This window comes from Pongo pygmaeus, chromosome 7 (assembly GCF_028885625.2).
Source record: "Pongo pygmaeus isolate AG05252 chromosome 7, NHGRI_mPonPyg2-v2.0_pri, whole genome shotgun sequence".
Taxonomy (NCBI): domain Eukaryota; kingdom Metazoa; phylum Chordata; class Mammalia; order Primates; family Hominidae; genus Pongo; species Pongo pygmaeus.
In genome coordinates this window covers 13059549-13079203 of record NC_072380.2, presented here as the reverse complement: position 1 = coordinate 13079203, position 19655 = coordinate 13059549, and the positions used below count along the sequence as shown (strand labels likewise).

The window sequence follows — 19655 nt, the reverse complement described above, 5'->3', positions numbered from 1 at the left end:
TGGCCAGGATGGTCTCAATCTCTTGACCTCATGATCCGCCCGCCTAGGCCTCCTAAAGTGCTGGGATTACAAGCGTGAGCCACCATGCCCAGCCAATAAATGCTTTTATGTGGCTAGCCAAAAAAAAAAAAAAAAAAAGTATGCTGTACCTTGAGATCCCACACTCTCAAGCTCAGAGCATGCTGGAGAGTACTGTTCAAACCTTGGTCCTGGTTAGAGTAGAACTGCTTCATTATACACTTAAATTCCAGATAAGAGTGCCTGCCCGCTCCAGAACTGTGAAACATGCAGATTCACATGGTCAGTATCAGCCACAGATATGAAAATCAGTATGAAAGAACTTTCTTTTCCAATTTTCAGATTTGAAATGAGTGAAAGAAGGAACACAAGCTACTGGGATAGAAGAATGTGGCCCCAATGCTGTTAGTACAGAGAAATACTCAATTCACTTGAAAAGGGGAAAAAGAAATCCACACATACTAATTTAGGGAAGTTCACTGGTGCTTCATTCATCATTCTTCAGTTTTCTAGTGGAGATTTATTTAGGTCAGAGTTTTGGGTGAGATCCCTTGCTCCCCCAGGAGACTGGCAGTCTTATTTAGAAACTAGGTTCTAAGGAAGAATCCAAATGATACAACTGATAGATTCAGTTCTATAACGGCCTACCAAGGAAAAAGAATATTTTTTTGTTACTGATGAATGGTTCCTAGATACAGTTAGACAAACCAGGGCAAACGAAGAAAAATATACATACATTGTGAGCTGATTGATTTAATTTTCAACACGGTTTAGAGAAGCTTTTGTCTTCTACTTGCCTAAATTTAGATTGATCATCCCAGAGAGATTTAAAATTTATATTACATTAATCAGCATTCCTTCATTCTTCCTAAATGCCATGCAGACGTCAAAGCATTATTTAGAAACAGAGCTCTATTCCGGCCCAGTCAAGTCAACACTAACCAGAAATGTCCTTTGGTTTCTAGATTAAATTTCCTGGTTTGCTTTTCCCTGTGACTTTCTGTGCTGAAGAATATTATAAACCTTCCCATAACTCTTATCTTGGACTTTATCCTCTCAACTTTAAGCATTCTAATAGCACAAGCAATAGTAATAATATCAGCTTTTTAAAAACACAGAACTGAAATAAATATGGAAGCCCCCTGTCTAAGATGCCATATAATAAGAATAAAGTTGATATTAATACTGGAAAGTAGATATTCCTTTACATATCAAATTACTATGACTACTGTTATCATTATTAATAATACTAATATTATTTGGCTTTGATAATACAAAGAAGAAAATAAGGCCAATTTGGTGATTATTTCTAATAACTTACAAATTTAGATATTAAAAATTATTACTTTCAGTATCACTAGCTCACTAGTTATGGAACTTTTCAATAATAACAGTACAATAGAGGATAACTAGTATTGATTAAAAAAACAAAGAGTCCTTTTAAAACATAAGCAAAATAGCAGTGTGATATTACTACAACTATTACATATTACATGTATTTTTTTTTTTTTTGAGATGGAGTCTCGCTCTGTTGCCCAGGCTGGAGTGCAGTGGCACAATCTAGTCTCACTTCAGCCTCCACCTCCCGGGTTCAAGCGATTCTCCTGCCTCAGCCTCCCGAGTAGCTGGGACTACAGGCACACACCACCATGTCCAGCTAATTTTTTTGTATTTTTGGTACAGACGATGTTTCACTATGTTGGCCAGGCTGGTCTCAATCTACCTTGTGATCCACCCACCTCAGCCTCCCAAAGTGCTGGGATTACAGGTATGAGCCACCACGCCCGGCCCTACAGTATATTTTAAGAGACTATGATATATACATTATGAGGCACAATAATACAACACCCATTAACCCATCACCCAATGAAGAACTGGAATATTCTTTCCTGTTAAAGTTACCCCCGTGCTCTACCCTAACCAGTTTCCTTGGCTTGCCCCAGAGGAAATCATAATCCTGAATATTGATCTTATATTCCCTTCATATTTTATTAAATTTAAAATTATGTAAGCTCTTTATTTTTAGTTTTTATATTTCATTCAACATTGTTTCAAAGATTTATCCATGTTGTTGTATGTAGCTATGGCTCATTTATTTTCACTGCTGTGTAATATTCCACTGTGAAAATATACAATTTTTAAAGATCTATTCTCCATTTGATGGATATTTGGATTATTTCCAGTTTTTCCTAATATAATGCTGCTGTAGATATTTTTAGTTGTTTGGAGTTTCTCTAAAGAAACAGTTTCTCTAGTACAGCCCTTAGAGTAGAATTACTAGATCATAGCATAGTTAGTGTTTAGCTTTAATGTGAATGTAAAATCGTTTTCTTAAGAAGTTGTAGTAATATACTTTCTATCAGAAATATACATGAGTTCTCATCGAGAACTTAGCATTTTAAAGTATAAACTTAGTATACGTTTATTCACTGTATGTTTTCTATGCCCGGTCATATCTTTTGTCTAATTTTATTTATGTTCTTTTACTTTTAATTCTTTGTTTTGCTTTGAGTTTATTCTTTTGTGCTTTTTCTGAATTGGGTGCTTAGTTTTTAGCCTTTCTTCTTTGCTAATATAAGCTATTAAGCTTATATATTTCATCAGATACTGGCTCTGCTATCTCTCATAAGTTTAAATAGGTACTACTTTCACTATCATTCAGAATTTTAAAATTTTCAATATGATTTCTCCCCAGTTCGTGAGATATTTAGTACTTTTTCAAATTATAAATGAAAGTATTTATAATTTATAAATACTTTTGTTTTTGATTTTTAGTTTATTGCATTTGGTCAGAGAAATATGGCCGTTCTAATTATCTGTTGCTGCATAACAAAATACTTCAAGGCAATGGCTTAAAACAATAGCAGTCAGTTGTTTTGCTCATGGATCTGAGTGTTTACTGGTCATGGCTACGCAGTTCTTCCTTAGGGGTATTAGTCAAGGTTCTCCAGAAAAACAGAACCAGTAGGATAGATAAATAGATAGATGGATGAGAGAGAATTTATTTTTATTTATTTGTTTATGAGGCAGAGTCTCGCTCTGTTGCCCAGGCTAGAGTGCAGTGGTGCAATCTCGGCTCACTACAAGCTCTGCCTCTCTGGTTCACACCATTCTCCTGCCTCAGCCTCCCGCGTAGCTGGGACTACAGGCACCCGCCACCACGCCTGGCTAATTTTTTGTATTTTTAGTAGAGGCGGGATTTCACTGTGTTAGCCAGGATGGTCTCAATCTCCTGATCTGCCTGCCTCAGCCTCCCAAAGTGCTGATATTACAGGCATGAGCCACTGTGCTGGGCCCGAGAGAGAATTTATTATGGGAATTGTCTCACGCGATTACGGACGCTGAGAAGTCCCATAATACACCATCTGCAAGCTGGAGAACCAAGGAAGCTGATAGCATGGCTCAGTTCAAGTCCAAAGCCTCAGAACAAGGGAATCTGACAGTGGTAACTCTCAGTCTGAGGTTGAAAGCCTAAGATCCTGTAGGGGCACTGGTGCAAGTCTGAAGGCCAGAGAACCTGGAGTTCTGATGTCCAAGGCATGACAAGATGGTGTCCCAACCCCAGAAGAGAGCAAATTTGCTTTCCTCTGCCTTGTGTTCTATCTGGGTGCTCAATTGATTGGACAGTGCCTGTGCAAATTGGGTGAGAGATCTTTCTTAGTCCACTGATTCAACCCTAAGTCTCTTTCAGAACTACCCTCATAAATATACCCAGAAATGATACTTTGCCAGCTATCTGTTCAGCCCTTTTTACCCAGTCAAGTTGCCACCAAAAATTAACCATCACAGGGTCTCTCTGGCCGCTGCAGCCAGATGTTAGCTGGGGTCAGGCTCTCTTAAAGCCTTCTCCATTCACATGTGCCTGGCCTGGGAAAACTCAAACAGCTCTGGGCAGAAACGGCTGGAACACCTTGGCATGTCTATGTCTCTCTGTCTCTCAGCTTTTCATTTGGTGTTTCAACATCAGGGCGTCAGAGCAACCAAACTTCTTAACATGGTAGCCGAAGATGCCAGAATGATTATCCCAAGAAAAAGTCACTGATGCTGGGTGTGGTGGCTCAGGCCTGGAATCCCAGCACTTTGAGAGGCTAAGGTCAGAGGACAGCAATTTAGTGGGAAAAAAAAAAAAAAAAATCAGGGTGATGGTGCACACCTGTAATTCTAGCTACTTGGGAGGCTGAGGTGGAGGGACCACTTGAGCCCAGGAGTACAAGGCTGCAGTGAACTGTGATCACGCCTTTGCACTTCAGCTTAGGCAACAGAGCGAGACCCTGTCTCAAAAAGAAAAACTCACTGAAGTTACCTGACCTTTTCTAGCCTACCTAGGAAGTAACACAAAATCACATATGCCGTATTTTGTTTATTAAAGGTCAAAAAGGATCACCTGGGTTCAGGGGACGGCCACATTGACTCCACCTTTTGATGAAAGGGTTACCAAATATTTTCTGCACATGTTTTCAAACCATAACAGCAGTCAATATGATACCACCTATTTGAAATTTGCTGAGATTTATTGATGGCTTAGTATATGGTCAGTGCTTTTGTTTTTTGTTCTTAATATCAGTAGCTTTGAAAATGTGTATGTTCTAACTGATGGATACAGATATCTATACATGATCATTAAAATGTTTTTATTGGGCTTTGTCTGCACCCACCAATATGATATTGGTTAGTTTCTCCCTCTAATTCTGCCTTTTTTTTTTTTTTTTTTTTTGAGATGGAGTTTCACTCTTGTTGCCCAGGCTGGAGCACAATGGCACAATCTTGGCTCACTGCATCCTCCGGTGTTCAAGCGATTCTCCTGCCTCAGTCTCCAAAGTAGCTGGGTTACAGGAATGTGCCACCACACCCAGCTAATTTTGTATTTTTAGTAGAGATGGAGTTTCTCCATGTTGCTCAGGCTGGCCTGGAACTCCCAACCTCAGGTGATCCACCCACCTCCGCCTCCCAAAGTGCTCAGATTACAGGCGTAAGCCACCTTGCCTGGCCTGCCAGTTTTACTCTGTATATTTTGAGGTTTTGTTAGGGGTACATGGGTTCAGAATAGCTTTCTTTCCCTATTTTAGTTAAATAAACTTTTTAGTGTTGTGTAATAACCCTCTTTACCACTTAAAGTCTTTTTTGAATTAAAAACTTTCATTTCTCATAAATGTGTAGTTATCCTAATTTTCCTTTTCCTTTTAACCTTCTTATATCATAATGTTATGATGTAGCCCAAGTAAGCATTATATAGCTAGATTTTTATTTTTATTATTAGAGATTCAGATATCTAGAGAATTCGGTTATAAAATTTAACAGGCTTTTCTAATCCTTTGTGTTGTTTTTGCCTTAATATATTTATTTTGTTAACCCTCTAAAAGATGACAACAACCAGTAGAGAAATAGCTGTTTGTTCAGCAACAGAAAATCTGTATAATAGAGATCAGATCTAATCCTTTCTCTACTGATAAATCCTTAAATATTAGTCTTTCACAACTCATTAAGTTGTATTAGTCCGTTCTTCACACTGCTATAAAGATATACCCAAGACTGGGTAATTTATAAAGGAAAGAGGTTTAATTGACTCACAGTTCTCTGCAGCTGGGGAAGGCTCAGGAAACTTACAATCATGGCGGAAGCTGGAGCAGAAGCAGGTAATTTCTTCACAAGCTGGAAGGAGAGACTGTGTATGTATGAGTGTGAGAAAAGCTACCATTTATAAAACCATCAGATCTCGTGAGAATTCACTCACTATCACGAGAACAGCATGGAGAAACCACCCCCCGTAATCCAATCATTTCCCAGTAGGTGCCTCCCTAAATACCTGGGGATTACAGTTCAAGATGAGATTTGGGTGGGGACACAAAATCTAACCATATCATAAGCCTTGTTGCTAGGTCTGTTTTTTAAAATGTGTAATTCGTTGCCTTGCAGTTCCCCAAAGTGCAGCTTAATTCAACTGAATCAATAAGAGATAACTGAGTTAGTTACACATGAAAAGCCAATCTTGGAAGATAGACGGCAGCTCCATTCTCCTGCTGACTGTTAAAGTAAGTTAATGATCTGGAGCTGTGTAGGGGTTTCCAGAAATAGCTCTATAATGGCCATCATGCTGTAGTTACCAGCGAAGAAAGGGAACTGTGTTTTATTTTCCAGGCAATTGCCCAAACCCACCCCATAGCATCTTTATTTTAGAACCAATCCACCAGAAAGAAAGAGCAACATACGGTTCAAATGAGCACAAAATGTCTCCTTAGTGGAAATAAACTCATGAGTGAGTCCATTCTTTTTTACTGACAAGGTGAAAGGCTGAAAATAGCCATCTTAGCATTGTACTAGCTCTTGAAAAACTCACAGATGTTCCAGGATTGATTTATTAGTATTAATGGATATATATCTGCACACACACATATATTGCACTTACAGAAAATTTAAGTCAAAACATTTCTTAAAAACTCGGTGCCCTTAGATCTCTGCTAGCTTTTTAGCAGCAGGCTTCTTTTTTTTTTTTTTTTTTTTTTTTTTTGAGACAGACTCTTGCACTGTCATCCAGGCTGGAGTGCAATGGCGCAATCTCGGCTCACCGCAACCTCTGCCTCCCAGGTTCAAGTGATTCTCCTGCCACAGCCACCCAAGTAGCTGGGATTACAGGCATGCGCCACCATGCCCAGCTAATTTTGTATTTTTAGTAGAGATGGGGATTCCTCCATATTGGTCAGGCTGGTCTCGAACTCCCGACCCCAGGTGATCCACACGCCTCGGCCTCCCAAAGTGCTGGGATTACAGGCCTGAGCCACCGCACCCGGCCACAGCAGGCTTTTATAAAGGCCTCACTCTAAGCAAGGCATCTATATGTGATACTAGGGGAGAGAGAAAATAAGACAGCTAGAATATTTTTTGAGTACATAATAAAACCTGTAACTAAAAATAAAGCAAAAACCCCATCTAGTAAATGACCTGTTTTGTAAATTAAATTTGTGTCTTAGCATTTCTGGGGTCAAGCCCTATAGGAAAAACTACTTAAGTAAACTCCTAGTTAATAATTGAAAAGAACAAATAAGTAAGACCTTTACATTTTGTTTGAAGCTTGTTCATTTTTATCATAAATTAATAAACTTAAAAGGCAGATGACATACTAGTAAAATATTTTTATAAGAAATGACAAATGGCTAATATCTCTAATATATGTAATACTTACGGATCAATAAGCAAAGACAAAAATGCTTCTTTGAAAAAAAAAGTTGGCCAGGCATGGTGGCTCAACCTGTAATCCCAGCACTTTGGAAGGCAGAGGCAGGCGAATCGCTTGAGCCCAGGAGTTCAAGAACAGCCTGGGCAACATGACGACACTCCATCTCTACAAATAATATAAACATTAGCCAGGCATGATGACGCCCATTTGTAGTCCTAGTTACTCCAGAGGCTGACGTGGGAGGATCACTTGAGCCCAGGAGTTTAAGGCTGCAGTGAGTTATGGTCACACCAGTGCGCTCCAGCCTGGGCAACAGAGCAAGACCGTGTCTTGAAAAATATATAGATAGATATAGATATAGATATAAACTTGTTAAAAAAAGAAAGAAAGAAAATATTTAACCATTATAAACCAGACACAAAGGGGCAACTGTTGTATGATTCTGCCCATAGGACATACCTAAAATAGTCAAATTCCTAGGGACAGCAAGTGAAATAATGGTTACCAGGGGTTGGGGGAAGGGGAGAATGAGGAGTTTATTGTTGAGCTTCAGCTGGGGATGATGAAAAAGTTCTGGAGATGGATAACGGTGATCGTCACACAATAATGTGAATGCACGGTACTTAATGCTACTAGACTGTACATTTAAAAATGGTTTAAATGGTAAATTTTATATTATGTATATTTTACCATGCCGTTTAAATTAGTTAATTCAATGGGAAAGTAGCCTAGTTGCTTTTATGAAATAAAAAGTGATCACAATGTTTTACTTTCCACTTGTTTGATTTTTGTGTAGTCAGGGGACACACGAAAGAATCAGAGCAGTCCTTGGTAAAGATCAAATGGTTGTTGGGGCTGGGAGCCGGCACTTTTGGGTTCATTTTCTGGCAGGGAGGCCTTGAGCTGATGACTTTAAATGAAATAGCCCTTAAAAGGAATTCCTACTGTCAATATAGTAAGTATCTCAGGAAAGCATGCTGGTTGATTTATCAAATCAGGACTAAGAATTCAGTAGGTTCAAGCCCTCCACGGAGCTCCTTACAGAGCGCTATTAACAGAGCTGTGTCCTCCAAGTACCCTCTTCATGTTCATTTTAGTTTTGCCCAATACCCTGCCTTTTCTAGGGTTTAGTAAATATTTGTTGAATGATGAAGGTGCTATACTGGGCTGGTTCATAGTTGGGGTTTAAAAGATTATCCAAAAATTAGACTTAGATCACATTTTCACAGGCACAACAGACTCTCAGACTCTCATTTTTTTTCTTTTCCTTTTTTTTTTTTTTTTTTTTTTGAGACAGGGTCTCACTCTGTGGCCCAGGCTGGAGTGCAGTGGCACATTTTCGGCTTACTCCAGCCTCGACTACCTGGCTCAAGCAATCCTCCTGCCTCAGCCTCCCAAGTAGCTGGGAACACAGGCGAGCAGTATGCCCAGCTAATTTTTTTTTTTTAATGTTTTGTAGAGATGGAGTCTCCCTGTGTTGCCCAGGCTGATCTCAAACCCGTGGGCTTGTGATTTTCCCGCCTTGGCCTCTCAAAATGCTAGGATTACAGGCATGAACTACTGTGCCCAGCTTCTCTCTCTTAAAAATATCACTGGGCAACTAAATTAACCTTCCCTATATTTTGAACTTGCATTATTCAAAAGTTGTAATCAATAGAAGGTCTGAGTGAACAAGAGACATACTCCAGTTAAAATTAAAGGGGGGTGAATTAATTTTGCTGCCTAAGCCCTTTATTATTCTCCTCTTTCTTCATTCTACACTCCAGCATTTGGGTTTTGACAAATTCTGAAAAGGCTAAATACCAGGTAGGGTAGAGAGTGGGGGTAGGAGGAGGACCCAGATTGGGGTCACTAAAGCTTAAAAATAAATGAATGTTTTAAGGACAGCCATTCAATTTCTAACTTAGTTACTTTCCTTAATTGAATACCATTTAAAATTATTTTCAAAACTTTCTATTCTTTGTCATATGTCCTTTGAACATTACAAATAAAAATTACCCCCCCAGTAATTTTGCAACGCTGCATTAAACACAAATTATAACATTTTCCAAGTGCAGAGGAGTCTGTTATTTCCTCAGGGGGAGAAATCAATTTCCAAAGAGATTGTCTGGCTCATATCACTAGAGCAGAGGTTTAAACTGGTTGCCCTAGGGCTAAGTAAAGCCCAAAGTTAAAATTAAGTGGATGGATTTCCATTTTTTTAAATTAGTTGCCAGCATCTAATAATTGAGAGATTTCATACACAAATATAAAATTATAGGGGTTCTGGAAAAAATCTTTCAGCTCCTGTTAAGACAGGTCAACAAGCCAGTAAGTCCTAATGGTGGCTGTCTTCTCAGAGGGGTCCTGACCCCCCCAATTCTCGCCATCCCACTAGGGTCAACTTTACTCACTATCATTGCCTGCCTAAGTGCCTGTCAATGCTTGAGTGTTTTTTAACATGTTATAGTGGGAAAAATGCAAGTGGGTATCCTTGGACAGTATCAATAATAACTAATATCAATTATTAAAACAGAGTAGGAACCAAAGCCAGTGGTCACTCAGCCTTCTGTCATTCAATTTAGGAGTTAACTACGTAATCTTTCTTTCCATGCTAATACCACAGTTGAATGGGAAAACACCCAAATACAGTGGCCACGGATAACCCTGTGAACAGTCTCCAAGAAAGTGATGTCTGGCCAGGTGCGGTGGCTCATACCTATAATCCCAGCACTTTGCGAGGCTGAGGTGGGCAGATCACCTGAGGTCAAGAGTTCGAGACCAGTCTGGCCAATGTGGTGAAACCCCGTTGCTTCTAAAAATATAAAAGTTAGCCAGGCGTGGTGGCAGGTGCCTGTAGTCCCAGCTACGTGGGAGGCTGAGGCAGAATTGCTTTAAACCAGAGGCCGAGGTTGTAGGGAGCTGAGAACGCACCACTGCACTCCAGCCTGGATGACAAGAGTGAAACTCCATCTCAAAAAAAAAAAAAAAAAAAAAAAAAAGTGATGTCCAAGCTGAGGAAAGAGCAAAAGAGCATGACAGGAAGTGAATAGCACAGGTCTTGGTGCCAAATCATGTTTTAAAAATCTGCCATTGAGAACAAATAAGTAACAACACCCCATATAACTTGTGATGAGTTCTCATTTTGATGTATTGAAACGGTTTCAGAGGACCCTAAGCTGTTGGCACTGAAACAGGCTACATTGAACAGGTAATTCCTGCCTCTTAGTTTAGCATTTCAAATCAAAATCTCACTTAATGCAGCTCAGCTACAAAATCCCTTCTAACATTATCTAACATTATCTAACGTTAACTTCTAACGTATGACAGAGACAGATGAAACCTTGGGTGATGAGTTGAAGGTTAAATGAAGAGGAAGGACACTGAGGGGCCTGGGGACCCTAAGAGGTAAAGCACTACTGTTTGTTGACACTTTACATGATTTTTTCACTCTTTCCTTCCCCCCGCTTGTAAAGGTTCCTCAGATTCACAAAGGGTAATGCCAAGGTCTTATTTTGTTTTAATCTTCTCCTGGATGGTGATTTAAATAGGAATTTCATGTTTTAGTTCTAATAATAGTGGCTAACATTAATAAATGGTTATTATGTGTTAAGCACTTATGTACATTATTTTATTCAAGCCTCATAAAACCCTCATGAGGTATGCACTATAACAACCTTCTTTTTTAAAGATGAAACTAAAGTTTTGAGAAGCTAAATAACATATTCAACTACACAGCCATGAAAAAAAAGAATGAAATAGACCAGGTGTGGTGGCTCACACCTGTAATCCCAACACTTTGGGAGGCCAAGACTGGCGGACTGCTTGAGCCCAGGAGTTCAAGACCAGCCTGGGCAACATGGCAAAACCCTGTCTCTACAAAAAATACAAAAATTAGCCAGATGTGGTGGCACGCACCTGTAGTGCCAGCTACTTGGGAGGCTAAGGTGGGAGGATCGCTTGAGCCTGGGATCCTCTTGTCCTGAGTGGGATGCACAGACGTTCAGCTGCAGTGATCTGAGATTTCACCACTGTGCTCCAGCCTGGGCAACAGAGTGAGACTATCTCAAAAACAAGAATGAAATCATGTCCTTTGAAGCAACGTGAATGCAGCTGGAGGCCATTATGTTAACCATATTAACACAGGAACAGGAAACCAAATACTCCATGTTCTCACTTATAAGTGGGAGCTAAACACTGAGTACTAATGAACATAAAGATGGCAACAATAGACACTGGGAACTACTAGAGTGGAGAGAGAGGGAGGAAGGGGAGAAAGAGTTGAAAAACTATTAGGTACTATGCTTAGTACCTGGGTGACTGAACCAATCGTACCCCAAACCTCAGCATCATGCAATGTATCTGCACATGTACCCCCTGAATCTAAAAGAAAAGTTTCAATTATAACATAAACAAATAACATATTAATCATAAAGCTAGTAAGTGGCCTGCTCTAAAAGTCCTGTTTTCAACCACTATTCTCTTAAGCGTAGCAGCTTTCAAAATGTAGCATGTCCATTTCTAAGAAGAGTGGAATTAAAGCTATACAAATTGGGGCTTGGCCCTTGTCACACGCTGTGTCAATAGACCAAAGATTGGAAGAAGATGAGATTCAGGGAAGGTCAAATGCAAACCAATGCGTCACCAAGAGAAAGGATTTTGGAGTTATTATTAGTATTATTATACAATGAGCAAACTACATAACACAATCTCCAGAGAGATGTAATGAAATTAGAAAAGATCCAGGGACAGCGGCATCAATAATCAAGGAGAGAGGAATGGGGATTGAATAAGAAGAGAAGTTTTGCCTGTTTTATTGTGGAAAGATGAATGCTAAGTGGAATAAAAAGACTCCTGGCAACCTAATTAAATTAGAATACAACTTTAACCAGCAAACAAAAAATATTAAGAACTTATTCTGAGAATTGGTGTATTTGGAGGGGAGATATTTAGAATATATTTTTAAAGTTTGAATTTTTAATAAATAAGATAAATTAGTGTGTTTTGAAGGTGCACTCATTTTTTAAGTTTGAATATTACACTGCAGCCTGAGCGATCTTTTCAAAATGCAAATCCAATCACGGGATGCGTTCTTCCATTAAAATGGCTTCTCGGCCGGGCATGGTGGCTCATGCCTGTAATCCCAGCACTTTGGGAGGCCGAGGCGGGCGGATCACGAGGTCAGGAAATCGAGACCATCCTGGCTAACACAGTGAAACCCCGTCTCTACTAAAACTACAAAAAAATTAGCTGGGCGTGATGGCGGGCGCCTGTAGTCTTAGCTATTTGGGAGGCTGAGGCAGGAGAATGGTGTGAACCCGGGAGTTGGAGCTTGCAGTGAGCCGAGATCGTGTCACTGCACTCCAGCCTGGGCGACAGAGCGAGACTCTGTCTCAAAAAAAAAAAAAAAAAAATGGCTTCTGGCTGTTTATCACTTCTAAGGACTTTCCTTAACATAGTCACGCAGGGGATTGAAAGTTCTTGCTTTTACTTTCCTGGCCTCCTGTTGAATCACACTCCCCCTTGCTGATGACGGTGGGCTCTTGGGCAGCTCCTCCGGCTCGGCTCCCACACTCCTGAGGGCAACTGCATCATCTTGGGCCAGGTCAGATCTGCATTTCCTGGGCCCTCACAGCACCGCTTTTTCATACACCCCTGTTAACTTCCTCCCACCAGGCTGTAGCCTTTGCACCCTCAGCGGTTACAAGTAGGTAAAAAGCCTGGACACATCTGTTGAACGGAGGAGTCCCATACCCTTTAGAGCTGAATTCTGCTTTGGGTAAATTAGGGAGCCAGTAGTGGAGTTAGCTTATTTATTTATTTATTTATTTTTGTACAGATGGAGTCTTGCTATATTGCCAAGGCTGGTCTCAAGCTCCTGGGATCAAGCAATCCTCCCACCTTGGTTCCCAAAGCGCTAGGATTACAGGTGTGAGCCACTGCATTCACCCAGCATTTTTATTTTGTTTTATCAAAATTTATGAGGGAAAGGGGCGAAGAGTCTTGTGTATGTAAACTAAGATATGGCTATGAAACCAATACGTTTTAAACTATAATTAAGAGACTAAATTCTCCTATTTGTATTTGCCCCATTTAAAAACAAATTGTGCCCTTCCCCAACTCCAATATTACCTCCCTGCTTTATGTATCTCCATCAAACATACTCTATATATCTCATTTATTTTGTTTGTTATGCATTTTTTCCACGAGAAAGTAACCTCCAGGAGCGAAGGGATATTTGTCTCTTTTGCTCACTTCTGTATCTCCCAGTCTACAGCTGTGTTTGGCACATAGTAAATGCTCTTTCTTTATTTGTTGAATGAATGAGTTTAGTTCACTAGTCTTCCTTGCCCAGAGATAGCAGGCAAAAAGCATCAATTAACCCTGAAGTAAATTTTCATGGAATCCAGTTCTGGGTTTTTTAAAGACTCTTACTGCAACTGTATTTAGCTGTGATCTCTTCACATTAGGCTTCCTAATACATCAGGGGTCCTCAAACTACAGGCCATCAGAATCATCTGAGAGCTTGTAAAAGTTGCAGATTCTCATCATCAAAGATTGGAATTCTGCAGTCAGGCGCCAGCCAAGGACAGTTCCAGGAGCTGCATTCGGACTGTGGCCCGAGGGCCAGTTTGAGAAACACGGGCTGTGACCCCCAGCACGTGCCGAGTGAAAGCTCAATTCCTCTAAGGCAGTGTTTATCACCTACATTCGCTCCGTACCCATGCGGGTTTTAACAATAAATAACCAATGTCCAAGGGACAGGTACTCTTCTCGCGTTTTCACAGATCTGGAAACACTAACCATCCCTTCCTCTCCGCTTCCCCTCCGTTCCCGCAAATTTACGCGGTTCCCGCCAGGATAAAAGACAGGTAAAAAGTGCGCAGAGCTACCAAGAAGAAGCAGGGAAGCTCAAGGCACACTAGGAACCAGCCCGGACACCTCCGCCAAGTAAATGCCTTGTGACCTTTGCCTTTGCACCCGGGGCCAATAGTTGGCGACTTTTAGGCGCTTCCCGCTGGGAACGTGGAGGCCCGTGGGGGAAACATTCCAGCCTTGGGCGGAGGAGGCGCGGGGCGGGGCGTGGGGGGGGGAGGGGACCCAGGGGACGGGACAGAGGAGGGGCGGGGCCTGGGCGGGGCGGGGCTAGAGGGCGGCCTGAGGCTGCGGCCACGGGGAAGAGGCGCAGGGGGGGCGGAGCCTGGGAATGGGGCGGGGCCGGAGAACAGCCCGTCGCTAAGGCCTGCGACCCAGACCCCGGGGAGGAGGCGGTGCCGCCCTCTCTGGCCCCGCCCCTCGGGGGTGGGCCCAGCGGGAGGGCGCGGCCGGCGGGGCGCGCGGGAGACAGTTCGCTCCGGCTGCCCGAGCGAGGGCGCTTCGCTCCCAGCCAGGACATGGCCGCACCTCCCCGCAGCAGGAGCGCCGGCTCACGGACTTCTCGCCCAACTCCCTGAGCGCTCCCTCGTTTCGATCTTTAGAAAACCCCGCTTTTTTTCTGGGGCCGTGACGAGGGGCAGGGAGCGGCGAGCAAGGATGCGTTGAGGACCGCGAGGGCGCGCGTCTTGGGTGCCGCCGTGGGTCCCAACGCGGAAGCCGAGCCGCCTCCGCCTGCCTCGACTTCCCCACTGCGCTTACCCCGCCGCCTGCCGCGCTTGATGTGCAGAAAGAAGCCGGATACCATGATCCTAACACGTAAGCTAGACTTGCGCGTTGCCGTCGGTCCGGCCGCGGGAGCTGGCTGCAGAGGGGACCCGCCGCAAGAAAGTGTCACCCCGCCTTGTCAAGTCGGTGCCTGTTGTTCTGTGCTCTTTAAACGCTTTCTGCAGAGTCTCCGGATTTTCTTGGAGGTGGTGTGGGGATAGCAGGGCTCGCAGTTTGGGGAGGGAGTTTGAATTTTGGAGGAGTGACCCTTGATTACCTTTTGCCTGGGGACCGCGGGCCAGCGCACCAGGCGGGCTCCGGATCGGCCATAGCCCGTGAAGGGCAGCCCTGGTTCACTTTCCTCCTTGAGCCGGGCGGGGGCTCGCGGCTCTGGCTCGAGGGGCGCGGCGACACCGCCTTCTACCTTCCTTTCCTTTGGGGACTGCTCTGCGCTCTTACTGACCTCCTGTCATTCACCACGTTAGTCCAAAATCAGAGTGAACTCCGGGAGAGTTTACTGTTTGGGAACGTTTTAGACCCTAGTGGCGCTTGGAAAATTTTTTTTTCCATCACTGCTTGAAAGTCAGTTCACCAAAAACTTGTTTTCCTTTTCAACCATTTTTGGGTCAGATACTTTAAGCGCTGGGAATTAACTCAGACCTGGCCAGGGAAGTCTTGGTTTGGTGGCCGCGGGTACCTGGAGAGTGTTGGGGTAGTTTAGCAAGCCCCGTGGCTTGCAAAAGTGCTTCTTGCTAGGAAAAAAAAAAAACACACACACACACACACACACACAGTTTTGTTTTGTTTTGTTTTTCCCGGAGATGGGTCGCTGAATCGTGTCCCTGAAATGCCTCCTTGGGGATGCCCACGCCCTTGACCCCGACATGGAGGCCGAGGAGCGAGTTCCTGGGCCAGAGAGAGGAAGGAAGCTCGCCTCCCGACCCGACTATTTTCGTAACAAGGCGACAGCTTCTTGGAAGCCTGCCCCCACTCCATGTCGCTGTCCCCACCTCCAGAGTCCTGGGCCGAGCCTTTGATCCCTCCGAAGGAGGTGCACCCTTCCTCTCTGCAGCACCCTGCTGCGTGTAGTTTGCTGCGTCCGCGAGCGTCCTTCAGCGCACAGCCCCTGGGGCGAGGAAAGTGAGAGGGGACACGGGGTCAGGCTGGTGGGGTCTGATCCTGGTCAGCAGCCTTGCTAGCTGGGCGAACTTGGGCAGTGACAGGACCTCACTGTGCCTCCTTCATCTGCAGCAAAGGGGTGATAACTGTATTACCTCCGCGCGGGGAGGTTGTGAGGATCAAATGAGCTCATGCAAGTAAAGTGATTAGCAGGATGCCTGTTCCCGATATTCAATAAATACCCAATGTGTGCTAATCACTGCAGAAGGAAACCCCTGCTTGCAGTCATTAATCTGCATTTAAAGAAAGCTTCGTCCCACTCCCCACCCTTCCCCATCCCCAGTCTTGTTTTGAGTGAGTCTTTTTATACCCAATATGGGTGAGCAAATGGATTCATTCTCAGGATTCAGAGGTTGTTTCGGCGATTACTGGTGAGATAGAGGAATGCAGCCTAGGCTGGTGGCATTGATGATGTATTTGGAAAAAAAAATTACAGCTCGGGAGAAGGCAGAATACTGAGTCTCAGATTACATTTTTTTTCTTCCAAAATTCTGTTTGCTGAAGGGATGAGGGAAAATGATAGTCCAGCAGACTGCAGCCCTCTGAATGTAAATCTATCAGCAGCTCCAAGAGGTTGACTAATTCGCCATCCATCTGGACTACAGACTGGTCCTCGGTAGAGATAATTTGCAGACTCTAAGTGTAGAATTAATGGAGGTGCCATCTTGGCTTGCAGACGGCAGCAGATGGTCAGAGGGGTGCCCTGTAAGGCAGCAGCCCCTCTAATCGAAGAACTAAAGTCCTGGGGAACCAGTGTCAAATGGTTAGCAGATGTGTGCACAAAAGTTATTTTGAGACATTTTCTGAGAAAATGTTGGCTATTGCATGTATTCACATTTCTTGTGGCATGCCAGATTTACAGCGTGGCCTGAGCACAGATGCATACTTTTTGCATTAGTACTACTGATCAGAGTTTAAAATGAAGCACAGCAGACTGAGTTTCTCTCCTGGCTGTTTTGAAAAGTTTGCTTTTGACAAATACTTATTTTATTTTAATTCACACAGAGTAGCACCAGACACCAAACAGCCTGGAAGTTCAAAAAGGGGACCGGGGGATAAATAGTTTCCAACTTAAATCTTTCCCTGGAGTGGGTGAGAAAAGTGGTTCTGGTGGCTTGTGTCATAACTTCCCAATTGCAGATTTCATGAGAAACACCACTCATTCCTTAAACAGTGAATAGTTGAGCAATTAACTATTGCTCACTATGAAGGCAGTGTTTCAAATTTTAATGCACTGGAAAGATTGAAGGATTTTCTTAGGGCTCTGGAGTAAAGGTGAAAGGCAGGTTACCCTTCAACCTTAAGTCTTTGTTTGCATGTTTTTTTTGTTGTTCTGTACTGTAGTTCAGAGAGCAAAGACTAAGCAAAGTTTAAGAGCATTTCTACATTAAAACAGGTGTTTGGATGCTTCTGGAAAATATACCAGACCAGTAGAAAGACATGTTGTGATTCAACAAGCTATTACTGTGAAGTGAGTTTAAAAATGTATATAGTACTTAAACTCTTATTTGTAGAACTATTACGGGACTTAAAGGGGATATGGGAGGCCCCAGTTGAGATGCCTTCCAATCAGAGGCTTGGTGAGATTCCAAGAGGTGGTTTCAAATACAGAAATAAGTACTTGGGTTTCCCTTGGTGTCCCCATGGAGATTTTAAGCCATGACGCAATGTTTAAATCAGAGTGGTATATTTATGACTTAAGCGGGTAAATATGCAATTTGAAAATATTCAGGGAATGGTGATTTGGTCCAGAAGAATGGGGGCATCCAGAGTACAGTGGGTGAAATGGATCGGACTTTTTTGGAAGAGAGCCTTGTGCTGGACAGGATGGTCCAGTATTGTCAACACAAGTTTCTCATGCTTCACTCTCCTTCCTAGCAACAGGAAGACGGAAATGAGGCCATGCAAAAATAAAAGACCCTGAAAGGCTCCAGACAATACCTGATCCACCCTACCATTCACCCTGTACAGCCAGAAGACTTTTACAAAAGTAAAAATAACTTCAGATGTTTCCCCTTCCTCCCTGCCTATTGCCAAATCATTAAAGACTGAATTCTCAGTGCTTTACAACATCACAGCAAAACCTGGCCCCATGGTGTGACTGGCATCCAGACCCACATCATGCCAAGCCTGTTCTTGAGATTATAAAGCAGATGTGGGGAGAAAGGTGATTTTCATTTGTAATGTTTGCACAGTCCAATGATTTGAATTACATGAGTTGGGATCTAGTGGGAGAGAACTAATTCCTTTAAGTGTCTAGACTAAGTTGTATCTCTGACTTTTCTCAGAATGCTCATTTTATCAGGATCTGCCCCTAAAATTCTTAGTTTGGAGTTGTGGGGCTCTAATGCAAAGGAGTAATCTGTACATCATTCAAGACACTAAAAAATAGATTCCTTCATGTTGTAGTCAGGGTGAATTAATGCCCAACCATAGAGTGTAAATATCCAGTGTGTTCTAGAAAGCACAATTCGAAGATCCTCTTTTCCATGGCTGTGAAATTAGAAGGAACATGCTTTTCTGGAGCACCTTTCACAACTATCTTTATTACTGACTCTGTTGCCTTTGCATGTGGATGAATGCAGAGGGAGGTGAGTGCTGTTCCTCTTTGAAGGAAGACAGTGCTGTAGGGTTGAAGTATGTTTTATAGGAATGGGTTACTGCATTCAATGAGCGCCATCAGTGGTGTTTTCTTTCAACCTCAAATTAGAGATCCAGTTAATGTAAAAGGCTTTAGATTCCCAGCTGAGAAGGGCTCCTTCTGTCCTCTGGCCCTTTTCCTTCTTTGGGACCTTGTGTTATTAGGGATTACCATGATCAGTGATAAGAACTGCGGAGTCCTCCCGGGGGCCCTCTAATTAGGTCTACTTTGTGGTAACGTTTTGTTCACTTGCCATCATAATTTGTTCTGCCTTGCCATCATAATTAATGGAGAACAGGAAGAAAGGCTTCACATTAAGCTTATATATTTTCTTTTTTTTTTTTTTTTTGAGACGGAGTCTCTCTCTGTCGCCCAGGCTGGAGTGCAGTGGCGCAATCTTGGCTCACTGCAAGCTCCGCCTCCTGGGTTCACGCCGTTCTCCTGCCTCAGCCTCCCGAGTAGCTGGGACTACAGTAGGCGCCCGCCACAATGCCCAACTAATTTTTTTGTATTTTTAATAGAAACAGGGTTTCACCCTGTTAGCCAGGATGGTCTGGATCTCCTGACCTCGTGATCCGCCCGCCTCGGCCTCCCAAAGTGCTGGGATTACAGGCGTGAGCCACCGTGCCCAGCAAGCCTATATATTTTCATAGTGTCTCCCAGGCAGCAGCCAGACTTCTCTATTGTGGCCCTTACGGAGACTTACAGTTACTTTGTAATTTCCTGGGAGGCTCGTGTGCATAGGTAGGGAGCTATAATGTTAGAGTCCAGGAATGACAAATTTTTTGTGAGTCCCCTCCATGGAGGGGAGTCTAGTGAGAGGAGACTTGGGGCTCTGTCTTTAACATTTGGGGGAGTGTTCTGGGATACCATTTTCTAAAACTCTGGCCCGCGTTGACTGTACCAAATAATGTTTTCTTCAGTGAAAGTACTTTCAAATATTATTTCTAAAGGAAACTTTTCTCCCAAATGTGACTGAAAATATGTGAATGCCTGCCTCTAAGGAAACAGAGTTTTGAGCACCAA

At 42.9% G+C, this 19655-nt stretch overlaps 1 protein-coding gene across 2 annotated transcripts in view; it reads left to right on the top strand.

Annotated features, from left to right (window-relative positions):
• Window positions 1-19655, top strand: part of DLC1 (DLC1 Rho GTPase activating protein) — a 434041-nt gene that overhangs the window by 369670 nt on the left and 44716 nt on the right. Inside the window, exon 1 of one of the 2 annotated variants that reach the window (XM_054497719.2) lies at window positions 14460-14860. The exons of the other annotated variant lie outside the window; for it this stretch is intronic. Within the exon in view, the coding sequence (XP_054353694.1) occupies window positions 14824-14860 (37 nt within the window). The 5' untranslated portion in view covers window positions 14460-14823. Of the gene's footprint in view, window positions 1-14459; window positions 14861-19655 lie in introns of those variants that run through there. 2 annotated transcript variants of the gene reach the window in all.